This window comes from Oxyura jamaicensis, chromosome 12 (genome assembly GCF_011077185.1).
Source record: "Oxyura jamaicensis isolate SHBP4307 breed ruddy duck chromosome 12, BPBGC_Ojam_1.0, whole genome shotgun sequence".
Classification (NCBI taxonomy): Eukaryota; Metazoa; Chordata; class Aves; order Anseriformes; family Anatidae; genus Oxyura; species Oxyura jamaicensis.
In genome coordinates this window covers 8909119-8923770 of record NC_048904.1, presented here as the reverse complement: position 1 = coordinate 8923770, position 14652 = coordinate 8909119, and the positions used below count along the sequence as shown (strand labels likewise).

The window sequence follows — 14652 nt, the reverse complement described above, 5'->3', positions numbered from 1 at the left end:
ATATCAGGTATTAATCTTTAATTCCACATCACAGCAGTCGAGTGAATGGGTAAGGGAAAGAAACCCAAAACAAACAGCAGATATTTACATCTAAAATTCACACCACTTATTTGTTGGTTCTGGAAACATGCTATCACAATATATACAATGAAGTACCTTCAGGACACTTGTACAAATTATTTTTTTCCTTTTAAATTTGATTTCCGTTATAGATAAGATAGCTGTTTTGATTTTATTTTAAACATGGATACACAAAAGAGAAGTGGTTAGAGGTTTTTGCCTTTTTTTAAATAAGCACAGAATGCCAGAGGTTAAAAACACATTTACAGGGCAGAATACCAGTCAGACATCACAATCTATACATTTTTTGCTCAATTTCCTGTACAAATACACAGCATTCAAATGGGAGTATTTACAAAGAAGCATGATTAGAGGAAATTTCAAATATCACATAATTTGTTTCCCAAAGGCTCTTGCTCTCTCCAGCCTCCCCAGTTTTGGCTGATTCTCCCACAGAAGGGATATGCAAGAATCCCTTACCTAAGAAATGGTAAGTAAGCTAAAAAGGAAATGAAGGAAAGGACGGAAAAGAATCTTAGTTTTGGGCACTGCAAGAAAACCAACCCAGTCATTGAAAAAAAAAAAAAGGGTGGGATTCAGAGAATTTTTTCTAATTGCTTTTCTTCTATTACTGTAGTTTCTTCTCCTTTTTGTTTCAGATGGGGCCAGCAGGTACACTCACGATGGAGAGATTTGCAGAATTCCGCCAATTTTTTGAGGAATGCACATGCTATTTTGTTATGCAAAGAAAACCCAAGTACATATTAAATTTAAATCAGAGTTAAGTATAGCATGAACGGGTCCTGTTCAAAACATCCCGTCACTGTGGTTTATACAAAGAATCTTCCAATCCTGTTAGACAAGTGCAACAACTGCTGTTGCTTCCACCTGCTCCAGGCCTGAGTTTGCTGTTGGAGCTGTACTATGCTATCAGCCACCCCACCCTCCAGAGAAGTATTACTTCCATGCATTATTAGTTCCAGCATTCACAAGATCTCAATAGCCGTTTATCTTCTGCACCCTTTAAGTTAGCACTGAAAAGGGAGACAGAATATGTGGTAGACATCAGAACAGTAACAGAAACTTAACTTCAGAGAGGCTCGTATTTAGTAAATTCAGTAATTCCGTCCTTTTTTTTGTGTGGATCTGTCATAATTTAGGTATTTGTATACAACATCTGATTGATCTTCAGACCCTTACAAATATGTAATTATGTCAGATACCCAAAAGGGACTCAACTGCTGTTGTAGTCTCTCTAATCAGAGCAAGGTGGCACACTGTAAGACTGATTAGAGCTCCAGGTGGCAGGTTTTCCAGCTGACTGGGACTTAGTCCCATGTTCATTGCATTCTTGCTTTTGCAAATTTTTATTTTCAAGACCTGCTGTTTCTTTTTCCCCAGTGAGGAAGTTCAGTAAATCAGTACCTTTACTACTTTCAACCCTCCCGCCAGAAAACAAAACAAGAAACAGGGGTAGGGGAGGTGGAATTGAATGTTTGGTTCTCTTAAGAATTTCTCTTGAAGAATCTCAGTCAAATTGAAGGATAACACACTGGAAATATTACACTAATTTCTAAGGAATTACCTTGACTTACCTTCACTGAAAACATAATTGAGTTGAATTTTCACACCTGTGTTCTATACCACAGACCCAGCTTGGTTCATTACCAGTTAGGATGGTCCTACCATTGGAAAACTTGTTCCTGCTAGAGATGAAATGTCTGCTGTAGGTCAGGTTTTAATATCATTCTCTTCTTAACTGTGAAGGTCGTAAGGATTACAAGCAGCCTGTGTTAATAACAAAATAGAGGAAGCACGAGAGACTTTGTTCCAGGCCAAACAGGCCATTTAAGAAACAAATCCATAATTTATTACTTTTGCATGGGCTAGAGCTTGAGAAAGAAAACGAATACATCCTCTTAAAATCCCCTTCGTATGACAGCTGACAGAGCGCAGATTTCATACTGACCATCTTTAGGAGTTCAGAAGCAACGTACTCTGCCCAGTCGCTGTATTTAGAGGTAGTGCTAAAGGTGACCTGTAAAAGACTTAGATCCTTTTTTGCTTCTTTACACTGTTTGTAGCATGAGAAACTGAGTGGCTAGGGCAATAATTGGATATAACAGTTGATGCTATTCCTGTTTCTGACACTAATTTATGTGGTGGAGGTAAGTCTTCATTTGAATGTGCTTCAGATTTTTCAGTGGAAACTTACCATCGTCTGAAGTGTGCTTTGCAATCTGCAGGTGGACATGGTTATAAGGAAGGCTAAAACGTGCATAGTAGCAGAAAGGAGCATTGCTTATCTAAAAACATTCAATATTTGATGCTTTCTTTAGATTGAAAGTTTCTTGAAAAATACGAAAATAGGAATAAAAGATTTCTTATAGTTCTTTTTGAAGAACAGATCTTGGCTCTGTTACCACAGAACTTTTTCCTGGCTTGTCTTGTACTGAACTAAGAAAATACTGATTAAAAGGCTTGTTTTGTATACATAGACTTGTACTGTCTCCACCTCTGCATAGTTCCGTTTCCTGATTTTTCTTTTTTTCCCACCAAAATCACAAAAAACTACACTTGCACCAAATTCTTTATTTCTTTCTGGAGCCTGACAATAAATAAATAAATAAAAAGAGGGGGGTGGGAGGAGGCAGGGCATAGGGGGAAAGATGTTTTACTGCATGGGGAGAAAAGAAACCTTCCAGAAGAGAGAAGCTCTTAAGCTTCTTATACATTCTAAAGAAGCAAAAGAGGAAACAAATGTTTCTTCTTTACAGGTTGCCTTTAAGATTCCTGACTCTAGGGTGCACACTAAACACTGGGCTTTTCTTGCGTCTTAAGTGTTTTCTGTCTGCTGTGAGAGATGGAGCTGCTGCACACCAGCTGTGGTGAGATTTAGAGGGGCTGAGGACAGCATGGTGTTGGGTGATGAATCTCATGAATCTCAGCTCCTGGGTGATGGAAGGCGATGAGAACGGTGATGTTCAGCCCTGAGGCAAGGATTGTTGGACGTGATGCATTTAAGCCACCTTTTCTTTACTGGTGAGTTGCCAACCAGCTGTGGCATGAGAAACTTTTTTTTTTTTTTTTTAAACCAGAATAGAAATGCTGGTGTCAACAGCCTGCCCGAAGTCGGGCATGGGAAAGGCCTACAATCAGTCGCAGCTCCAATGGCTACTAACCTCCCCTCATCCTGTAGCACTGATGAATAGCGTATGGTTCCAATGAGAAAGCAGGTTGGTTTAGCCAGTGAAAGCAAAATTTAAGAAATCAAACAGTACATAAAAAACAAAGGAGGCAGAGTTTGTTGGAAATGATATCTTGGAAATCAGCGCATCAGCACTGGTTAGATTGCCTCAGCACCCATGAACCAATGCAGGGAGATCACTGCACAGATATGTACAATCCTGCTCTCAAAAGAGCCAATTTCTTCTTAGAATTGCCATCTTTTCCACTGCCTGCAGCTCATGCACCTTCCAGACCGACAGTTCATAAAATCCCTGATTTCAGCAATGAGCTTTCACTTCTGTACAGCAACAAAATATGTCCCTAGTGCAACTGCTTCTACTCACGTGGGTCTCAGAACTAGGAGGAAAGCAGTTTCAAAATCAACTTGCCAAATTTCCCCCTTCTTCCCCTGCCGCTTAAAATTGTATTCTTCAGCTTCTGCAGGTCTCTATGGCTTGTGTGCCATGTGGTGCGGTTACGAAACTGCAGAAGGAATAACCATCCACTGCACCAAAAGTTAAAAAACATAACGGAAAGGTGTAAAAAGAAATTTAAAAGGAAAGCAGCAACCTCCCATGCTGGCCCAGTTGCTTGTGTGGGCTCCAGCCATAAACCTGCGGCAGTAGAAAGGCGGCTTGCTGTTCTGAGTCCTCATCTCTCTGCTTTCTGCTCAGACCTGGACTGATGATGCAAGCTGCTCACCAGGAGTTGTCCCTACTGCTCACTGATGCCATGCTCCCATGCTACCCTGGCCTGCTCTTCCTTCCCGCCGCTCACTGGCTGGGACACTTTACGATGCAACGGGCGGTGTTTGTCATCATCTTCAATTATCATTCCCTCCTCGTTCTCCATGTTTGGCAGCCGGGAGTGGTACGGTTTGGGGGGTAGAGCGGGAGGGTCCATGGTGTCCTGAGGAATGACTCCTGATGGAGCGGAGTGGCTTCGGCATGGCTGGGATTTGAGCGACTCAAGGACATCAGGCTCAGAGAGACTGTACCTGACAGGGAGGTAGGGTGTCTCTAGGTCTTCGTCAGTGTTCCAGGCCTGGCTGGGGACAGAATCCATGGTGTCTGTGCGAGGAGGTGGCTCAGAAGAATGTCCAAAATTACTCTCACTCAAGGAAGAGACACCACTGCTGGCACTGCCGGATAAAGTGGAGTTGCTTCCATCTAGACCAGACTGAGGACTGGTGGGTGATGCAGGGATAGGATGAAGAGGGGACTGTTTAGAGAAAAACAAAAATCACGTTAAAATTGATGAGGGAGGCAACGCTGCAGCTTGTTGCACATTTCAGCTTTTGACAGCGATGTGAACAACAATGCGGTTCTGTTTGTATTCAAAATGTCAATTATTATTGTTTGTGCGTGCACTTCCTTTGTAATGCACTTCTGCATTACTCTCTTCTCTCCTGCAACCTTTTTTTTTTTTTTTTTTTTTTTTTACCTTGCGCAGTGTTCGTGCAGGCAGTGCCGGAGGAGCATCACTGAGCTGGTGATGGAAGGCATCAAAGTGCAGCGCGTAGTGTCCTGGAATGAGAGAAGAATCAGAAATACAGACTTGTGCAGCCTCAACTGCCGTGAAAGAGATGGGGTTTTAGATGCCCTGGTGCCAGGTAACAGCTCCAAATGCTGATAACTCCACTCCAGCCTAGGCCTCCTTTCTGATAGATACCGTGGAGTGCATCTGTCACATCACAAAATGCTAATGAGATGTTTAGTGCAGTGATAGATTTCCACCTAACCTCCTTATCAAGGATCTCATGGCAAGGCAACAGGCTCGTAAACAATGAATGTTTGAAGGTTTATTTAATAGCTTTGTAACTGTAAGTTATTGCTGAAGATAGCCATTGGCAAGAAGCCAGGCTTCTTCAGCCAGTGCTTCTCCAGCGCGCACACACCTAATTCTAGTCCATACAAGTCCACATATTGTAAGGATTGTAAAAATTTGAAGTGTTGTCCAGCACTAACCTAGCAGACCAGGAAAGACTTTGGCTTGTTTCTAGTTGTTTCCGTAAGGAAAAACAAAAGGCTGTGGTCAGCTTTCAGGTGGCCTAGATTTATCTGGTGTGACTGCATCAATTATGCAGCAGACCTTCTGGGCTTTTCCTTACCATGGGGCAGGCTTCGGGGAGGTACTGGTGGGGCCAAGATGCTCCCAACGTGGGCAGACAGGAATGGCAGGGCCTCTCTTGTTCCGCTGTCTAGGCTCCAGCTACTGGGCGCTGCTGGCACAGCTGAAGGATTGAAACAGATTTAACTTGGGTAATGTAACAGGGGGGTCTTGGGGCCAGAAGGATTGGCTTTCTGGTGTGCTCTTCAGTAGTAAAAAGGGGACAGATTCCAGAAACTTGGTGTATGGTAGGATTGAAGGCAAACAAAGGCATCATCTAATCTACAGCGTGTTAAGTTTACAGGGTGCTTTGTTAAAGAAGTGAGAGTTAGGTGATCACAGTGTTTGTTAGTCTGCCCATCTCCCCTTCACTGATGCCCCCCCAGCCCATTTCTGGCAAATGTGAAGAGCAGTAGAACTCCTGAGTGAAAAGTATTGCATCCTTTGTTAATCAGAAAAGGTAGAGGCAAGTGTAGTCCCAAGCTACTTCAGGGATTCCCACTCTGTGTGCTTCTTGGCAGGGCACACTGGGCACAAACCTACGGACAACAGCAAGAAGGCTTTCCTCACGACAGACGTCCAGTATGGTATGTGTGACTTCTTGTCATCAAAATAATAGGTGCTTCTAACAATGAGAATTTTTCAGGATCTCAAGAATTTTGTCGATGAAGATTATTAAAACACATCTTCCTCTCTTCCAAACACACTGAAAGACTTTATTTATTCTGAGGAGATGGAAATGCAATAATTTTACGTTTATTTATAAACAATTGAGTTTCTTCAGGTTTGCCAAAGAAAAAAGGGGAAAAAAAGTAATTAATTGAGCCTACCAAAGAAAGCTGAGATTAAAGATAGCTTTTGCCATTGTTAAGTTTTGAAACATGAAAAATGGAAGCCTGGAGAAACAAATGTGGAGTTTGACATATGAAGAAAATTTCTCTGTAATTAAAATGCCTGCAACCATTTTTTTGGTGTGTTTCTTTTCTAAAATAACTTTAAAGGGTTTCTTCAGTACTTTTGTTTCCTTCGCTCATGAACACAGGCTGCCCAAGACCTAAAATTCCCTAAAGTAAAAAAGATCAGAAAGTAACAGCCTCATAAGACAGAACAAAAACAGGAAAATGTAAGAGAAAATGTTGTTTTTGAAGAGAGACTCTCAAACTGAGAAAGGCGTACAAGCGAGATACCAAGAATCTTGACAGAGAACCGGTTCAAACCAAGGGATATATCTCAACACAGGTGAGCTGGCTTCAGATGAGCTTCTTGAGCACCACTGTTCATGCTGTACGCATGCCAGAATACTCTAATTTGCAGTTGCTGTCAAAAGGCTAAAATGGAGAGGGACAAGAAACATAATGATACCAGCATCAAGTGAAAAGGACCAAATACCTGGCTTTCTTGGCCTGTAGAATTACTGCTTTTTGTTTCTCACTGAGATGCAGCAGAAGACTGAGAACAGAACATGGTACCCCAACGTGTAAGCCATTTATACTTTTTCATTCCTGCATTCACTGCATTTTGAGTGTAAGTGCTTGAAATCACCCTCAGGTCAGACAATTTTGGAGCATGGCTGCTGCCTGTTGAAACCAAGGCTTAATCCAAAATGCTTCAGGAAGAAACCTACCCAGGGAGCTCCAGTGCTCTGTCGTAGCCCAGCTCTCTCTTCTCAACAGTCTTCAGTGGCTCAGTAGCCAAGTTCAATTAGCAGGGAAGCTGAACATGAACCATTCTGCTCTGGGTGACTGATGTCACCCTGTTGTCAGTGAGAATTACTGAGCAGTACTGTCATGGCAAGGAAGGGGATGGAAAAGCTCATGGGGCATGACTGTTAGCAAAAAACTAGGCATCCTCACTAACAAAGAATGATGAAGGCTCAGGGACTGCAAAACTGCTTGTCACTGTGCTTGTGCTACCAACCTGGCTGAAGAGCTGGGGTTCCCATAACACCATCCCCTAAAAGCAGTTACTGAGTGTCATCTGTCTTTCATGGCTCCTCTGGAGGGAATTTGGTCTTGGCTCCCCTTCTCTTTGAGCTACATTCTACACTGTTGTATAAAGAATGGCTACAAGTACAAATTCAAGAATTATTTCTTAACAGGCAATACATCATATATATGCCTTTTCCAGTTCCTTCTCTTGCCCAATAAGAGAAACTTACCATGTCTGTCATGTTCATTTCAAATGCAACATGGCTAAGCCAGAGCTCTTAATTCCTCATTCCCTAGTCTTAACTGTCGTCACCATTTATTATTGTTGTAGTCATTTATTTAGAACTGTACGTTGGGTTTTGGTTTCCACCTCAGCTGTTCTGTAAGGCTGCCACATTGTTAACGTAGTGGATTCTGACTCATTAGAAATTCTATTAAAAAAATCTGCATTTTTTTTTCCCCAAATATACAGTTTAGTTCAGGCATAGCTGACAAAACAAGAATACTGACAGATGTCTAATGGAGTACGTTATGCACGTCAACCTAGAGGACTGCAGTGGTCTTTCCTGGCCTTAAAGACGTTCTGACTCTAAGATACTGTTTTCCTAGCCTATGACCATTAAAAGCACCCTTGTTTCCGATTTCAGCTCATGAATTTTGTCCACTTTTCAGTTTTTTCAGAATGCTGCCCCCAGATCATTTTTTGAGCCCATCGCTTTGTCCATGGCACCCTTTGTTCACAAACTTCTCCCTTTCCGTTACATCAAACAAGCTCCTTTTCTTCTTTCATTTTTTTCCTCCTCCCTGCTTGGCTATTTATCATCCTTTGCTAGCTACTGACAGTCTCATTTCCCACCTATTTGCAGATCTGTCATGACAGCCACCAGGATCATCTGGGAAATTTGCACATAAGCCTCCATTTTTTCCCATGCTGCATCTTACCTTATAGTCACTTCGCTGTTTCTCTTTAAACCCTTCCTTAAAAATTTCTTACTAAAAACCAGTGACTTGCTCGTACTTTTTTAAAGCAGTGAGTTAAGCTTACATCCCTAATGATAAACTTAAGTATAAAACTACCTCAGAGAGAGATTGCAAGAAATGTTACTATTTTGAAGAATAAGCACACGTTAAAAAAATAAAAAGATTTATACTATCCGAAGATAAGCAACAGTATACCTCATAATTTTTTGAAAATGCTCCTGGATCTTCTTTCAGATATCTTCTCATTTGCTTGCTTGGGGGTATTGCTTGATAAAGGCTGAAGGATTTGTTTCAATAACAAAATGCTAAACTCAGAAAGCTTTCTGAAATAGAGAGCTTTGTGTAACTCCTGTGAATGGTCTAAAGTGACTGTAGGTTGGCAGAAGGCCCAGTTAATTAAACTGTTAATTAAATAAATTGTGAGAGAATGCACTCTGCCAAGAAATGTAGAAGCCCATTCAGTCAGTACTTGCTGTAGCATGACCAGAGTAATAATATTTTAGAAAGCATGCATGTTACCTAGGAAAAAGAGTACCTTTCTCAGCCACAGACAGGTTGGGATCACTGCAAGGTTTGCAAGGCCCAATCATTTGCTGGATCAAGGCGCGCTGGAAATTTGGAGGCTAAGGGAGAAGAAAGCACAGAAAAAAAGTATAAAAAAACAAAACCAGCGTAAGATGATGCACCTGTGCATTTCTGTTCACGCTTTTTTTCCAGAGAAAACAGTAGAAACAGGCCTAGCCTGGGGACCCTGTATCAGTATATTATTTCAGCCTCTTGTGTATTAATTACATCTGGAAGTCACCATAAAACTATTTATAATGTACTTTGAGGCTAGACTGCAGGATGGAAACATGAGTAAATTAATGGTATGACTGCTTGCCATGGACCAGGGCACAAAGGACAAAGCTGGGAAGTAAATACAGCTTTAACAGTCACTTCAGTTTGTATCACTTGACTACCAAAGTGGGTGGCTCTCGCGGGTGACTAATACAAAAAGTTCCCTGTTACTTCTTGGACCACTTTGAAAAGGATCCTAAGCTGTGCTTTCTAAAGGTGAGAAGGGAAGCTTTAAAGTGGACAAAACAGTAACAACGAAAGTCACAGTTTCAGGCGGTTGAACTAACATAAAAGAAATTAGATCTGCTACCTGTCCATTTTCCATGATAGCCGTGGGATACATGGCACTGCTAGGTCGGTCCCGGTGGGTTGGCAGCAACATCATCAGCTCCCGAGTGTGGCGGTACTTATCTGGTAGAGAGGGAGAGCCTGTAAACAAGTGAGAATAATCACGTACACGTGACAAACAACAGCCATGTCTCCGCATGCCCAGTGATCTACTTCTCCTTTGCAATTTGTTCACATGATGATCTTACAGGACTCAAGAAAACACGGTGCTGAGCCCACTAAGCAGCTGTTGGTGGGGTGCATGGCACAAGATGAAATAAGAACTGGCATGTTACATACAATTAAGGACATACCGTGTAAGGTGTGCAAGATGTACTTGTCCCTAGTTGTGTGCTGCAAAGAGTTTTCTCTTACGAAAAAAAAAGTGGCAATCAGCTGTGGCTGTGCTTTGCAGTGTCTAATGCTCCTTTACCCCATAAAGTTTTGTAGAGGTACACATATGCCATAGAATTTTATATTTTAGGACTGAATGTGGCAGAAAGGGCTAAAAGCTTGAGCTACTTTATTCCTCAGTTCTGGCAGACAGAGACTGAGTTGTTGCCATGTAGTTGGTGATACCATCGTTAGCTTCCTCTTTATTAAAACAAAACAAAGAATAATAATAAGCAGAACTTTCTATAAACGTGGGTGGCATCTTGCTTCCAATTCCTCTGGTTAAGGTGTTATTAGTGTTGGTATACTGAGCCATTATACGGTAACAGGATGGGATGTTTACCAATGCTTAGAGTTATATCAGAGGAATATGTCTGACTTGGTAGACTTATCAGTTATCTGAATATTTATCATCTAAGATATAAGGATATTTCATGTAGGTATCTTCCTGGAGCATGTGATTCATGTCCTTCAAGATGAGTGCCACACAACAATATATCTTCCGATATGCAACAGCTGACAATGGACTTGCTAGAAGAATGATTTCAATTAGTGACTTCCTGAAGTCCAATACTACTGATAGACACATCCCTTGGGATGCACAATACTAGGCAGGAACTGATGATCTGAAGCTGCTAGAGTGAGCTTTAATTTGCACTGATTATTTCATTGCGTCACGGACACGCACTTAACAGATGGCAGCACACAGCGCATTACAGAGCCATGCCGGCTTCTGGGGAATACATGCCCCCTTTTGCAAACTTTCCACAACCACACACATTACCTGAACAGCACTCCAACATATGAGCAAAGGCATTGGTGCTGGTTAATGCAGCTCTTACCCAGCAAAAGCAAACATGCAATTTTTGGGACTGATTCAGCACACAGTAGAAGGAACAATGTGTCCAGCAGAATGCAGGATAACCTCCCACAATTGCAACGATTCCACCAGGGGTGGAAGATCCCAGATTAATCTACATCCCCACCCTGACATGAACAGCTGCAGAGTATCTGCATTCTAGTTCCGAACTCATTTTGTCCCCAGACATAAAACAGAAACATAATTACACAACATTATGTGCTCTTACGTACATCGTCAGCTTGGAAAACACAGTGTTATGCTTTGTGCTGAGTCTCTTTTACTCACACGTCACAAATAATCCTGTTTCTACATAACAGATGTAAATATGCCAAACTTCTAGGTGTGCCCAGAACTGCATCACAGCACAACCCATATGATAAGCTTTTCCAGTTTATTGATCTAATCATCCTCATTTTTTTTTCTTTCCTTTTTTTTTTTTTTTTGGTCCAAGATGCAAACCACTAGCTTCCACCAGACTGTGTATTGCATGACCTGAAAAATCCCACATGTGCTAAATCTGGTGGCAGAGCCTAGCTGACACAACAGCTCTGCTGTTTGGTGCCTTAAATTGGTAAGTAACTATAGCTACAAAGATTGTTGCAGATTATGCCAAATATCCAGTCTGCTAACAAAATTAAGCATGGATACATCCAAATTGGGTGCTGTAACAGGAGTACCTATAACTGAGGCATTTATTAATAATTTGGACAAAGAGAACACAATCACCAAGGCTCTCGTCAGGGACTGGCAACATGTAAAAAACAAATTAAAACCTTTAAAAAGTTTTCAGAAGAGCCACAGCAGCCATATAAAATGCTGCAGCTTGTACCAGGGTTTGTTGTTCTCAGCATGTAGCTGGGTACACTGGATGTGTGCAGCACTGTATATACTGTTAGTGAGAAAGGAAATCCTACGCTGAAGGCAGAGTTGTTTTTTTTTTTTAATTTTGAAAATATTAATCCACTTGTAACAAGTATTAGTTTTAATGAATGAATCTGAAAATTAACACAGTTAAACTCCAAACTCAATGCATCGTTTTCTTCTCAATCCATAATTTTCTTTACTGTTATGAAAACAGTTTGCTCCTGCACCAAACTGTAACTTTCTGGGTTTCAGAAGGAAGTTTTTATGCATGTATACGGGTTCTTGCACAGTGCTAAGGCAGGCTCTGGGACTCATTTTCTGCCCCTGAAGAAGGGGGCTGTGTTGAGCAGGCAGTAGGGATGCCTTAAGAGGTCAGCCATGAAGTGCCAACTGGGAGTTTCTTTGAGAGTGGAAGAGTCCCAGATACATTGTCAATGAAATTATGGGAAAAAATCCCTAACCCACTCATAGCTCTTTCCAGGTTTTTTTTTTGCATTACGGAATCTGTTTAAGGAACACTGGTTTACATAATCTTTTAACTCGAGTAGGGTTAGAGCAGCGCCTCACATGAGTCACCTCAAATGAAGCCAGAACAAACACGTTGCTTTCTTAATAGGAAAGAAGCTACACAAGGGTCAAGCCAAGTGAAAACTGAAAGATGGATACTCAATTTGAAAAACAGACTGGTTAATATCCTTCTCTACTGTTAGCACAGAATTAGAGAGATCTTACTGTGTTCTGATTACACTCCTATTTAAGACTTTTGCTCTAAGTTGTATAGATTGTAACTGCAGTATACGGCTTGCTGCTTTAATCTGCTGTTCAGTGGTATGATCACATCAGCATCAATACTATCTTCATGAATATCTTAAAGCCATAATCCAACATTTTGTTTATTATTTTCCTTAGACAAACCAAATAATTTGCTTTCATTGACGTTTAAAACAACAAAAGGGCCACGTTTGGAAGTGGAAAATTAAAAATAAGATTTTAATTCCTGCTGGATGGTTAATGCAAATGGCGATGGTTTATTTTGGTTGCTAATGGAACTAATCGATGGCAACAAGATCCCTGTCTCCTCAGAGCAGCACTAATAGCTGAGGTCCAGAAAGGACTCTGCAGTCAGAGAACAGGTGTCGAAGAATCCTGTTAACAGGACTGTTGTTTTTTTTTTTTTTAACCTCTACATCAACATCTGAACCAATGAGAAACATTTAAACATCTGAGAAAAAACTAGAAATCTTAGAAAACTGTGCTCAGTTTAAAGTCACAGGTGACAACGATGCTAAGCTGGTAAATTTAGGTGGCCTGTATGAAATGAATTGTTGGCCTTTGTGTACTTCCTGTCTGGAAAGTGGATAGCTGTAGCATCGCGACTATCGCAGCTTTGTTGGCAGTCTCAGCAGAAAGGTCACGGACTGGATGGGTCATGGAGACTGAACTATCCTCTCACCTCTAGAGGTGGTCCCTCCAGGACAGAGATGAGGCACATTGGTGGGGGCAGCGTGGGGAAGCTTGCACGGCTGCCGCCCATGCTGTATCTGTTCTGTGGATAAATAGAGGGCTTCAGCCTCCAGTGGTGTCAATCCAGCACCTTTCACCAGCACTAAATTAAAAAGAATATAAATAAATACCAAAAAAAAAAGAAAAAAGAAAAAAAGGAATAGAGGTGCATTGGCAGAGCTGCACACACAATGTTTGTGAAGTACCTTGCTCTGGCCAGCGACACTGGCCTCTCATTTTCACAAGCAGCAAATTCACCCAATTCAAAAAGAAAACAAAAGGAAAAATCACCAAGGAGCAAATCAAAGTTGTATTATCACAGAGGAGCTTAGCACAGGGTTTTTGTCATTGCAAACGACTCCATTCCAAACAGCACTGTTGTAATAACCTGGGTAGTGACTTGCACACTGTGAAACAGAGGATCTGGGACTTGACTAGAAATAAAATCCCATAGTCAGTGGGCAGTGTCTGGATGCTATGCTCACCTATCTTGAAAGTGAACAAAGCAAAGAAATGTATTATCACAGGCTATCAACACATTAGTAAGGGAAAAGAGTAAAATCAATATACATTGAAGTATTTTTCAGTATCATTATTTCTCGTTTCCTCATTAGCAGTCATTTACAGCACTCATCTCTGGGAGGTGCTGTTGACTCATCCATCAGCACCATGCCCTTCGTAGCATTCATTGCTTTAGTTTCTAAGCAACAGCAAAGAATACAGTTAAGAGGGAAGCTGGTGCTGCTGTGAAGTCATCAAGCTCAGAAAAACTGGCACAGCCTGCCACTGCGAGCACTGGCTTTTTAAAGTGACAAATATCCTGAAACGCCATGAACACCAAACCCCCTCAGATCCCCCCTAAGATTCAGGCCTCTGATGCCAGCTGAGGCACACCCCTTTAAGGGTGTCTTCCTGGCACGATGGCCCTGTACTAAGTTCCATCTTCGCTTTCTGTTATGCCACTTTCATCTTGTTACTTTACTATTTGAGATGTCATTACTTTCCTTCCAGCTCATGGTAATTAGTGAAGCTCTATGCCTTTGTTTGAAGACATCCACTTGTCACCTTCCTATTCCATCTGATCCTTCAAATAAATCACTTTGATAACATCTATGTCATAACAACAACCAGTCCATTAAGATTTTACTGCAAGATTGAACAAAAAAGCCCCAAAGCCGGCCTGAGAGAAAAGGGAGGATTTTCCTTGTTAACGAGCAATAGAAACCTCCCCTGCTCTGTACTCTGTCCATAAAGAAGCATACAGTTCCCCTGTATGGGAAAAAGGGGTAAGATTTAAGTAATAGCCTCCATCTCTGACTGTATCCTGGATACCTTCTTCATATGCCTGTGAAAAGAGGTGTAGAAATTTTTGAACCTGCAACTGAGAATCCAAAATGAGATTAAAAAAAAAAAAAACTTGAATAGAAGTTATCAAAGTCCGGAGATCACACAGAATACTTTTGCTTCAGTTGTGAGGCTTGGGAAGAAAATGATTAGCCATATCAAGACCAGCTACCACAACAGCAAAGGCAACATAAGCATACCTAGAGTCTCATT

General features: G+C 41.4%; 1 protein-coding gene across 16 annotated transcripts in view; it reads right to left on the bottom strand.

The window, feature by feature from the left end:
* DOCK3 (dedicator of cytokinesis 3) overlaps positions 1–14652 on the bottom strand; it is a 212402-nt gene continuing 197750 nt past the window's right edge. For 5 of the 16 annotated variants that reach the window (XM_035338064.1, XM_035338066.1, XM_035338067.1 and 2 more), the window contains 6 exons: positions 13046–13198; positions 9457–9575; positions 8842–8929; positions 5399–5521; positions 4732–4814; positions 1–4509 (listed from right to left, as the gene is read on the bottom strand). In XM_035338064.1, coding sequence (XP_035193955.1) covers positions 4003–4509; positions 4732–4814; positions 5399–5521; positions 8842–8929; positions 9457–9575; positions 13046–13198 — 1073 coding nt within the window. In that variant the 3' untranslated portion in view covers positions 1–4002. The remainder of the gene's footprint in view (positions 4510–4731; positions 4815–5398; positions 5522–8841; positions 8930–9456; positions 9576–13045; positions 13199–14652) is intronic. The other 11 variants (XM_035338068.1, XM_035338073.1, XM_035338074.1 and 8 more) reach the window with 8 other exon arrangements.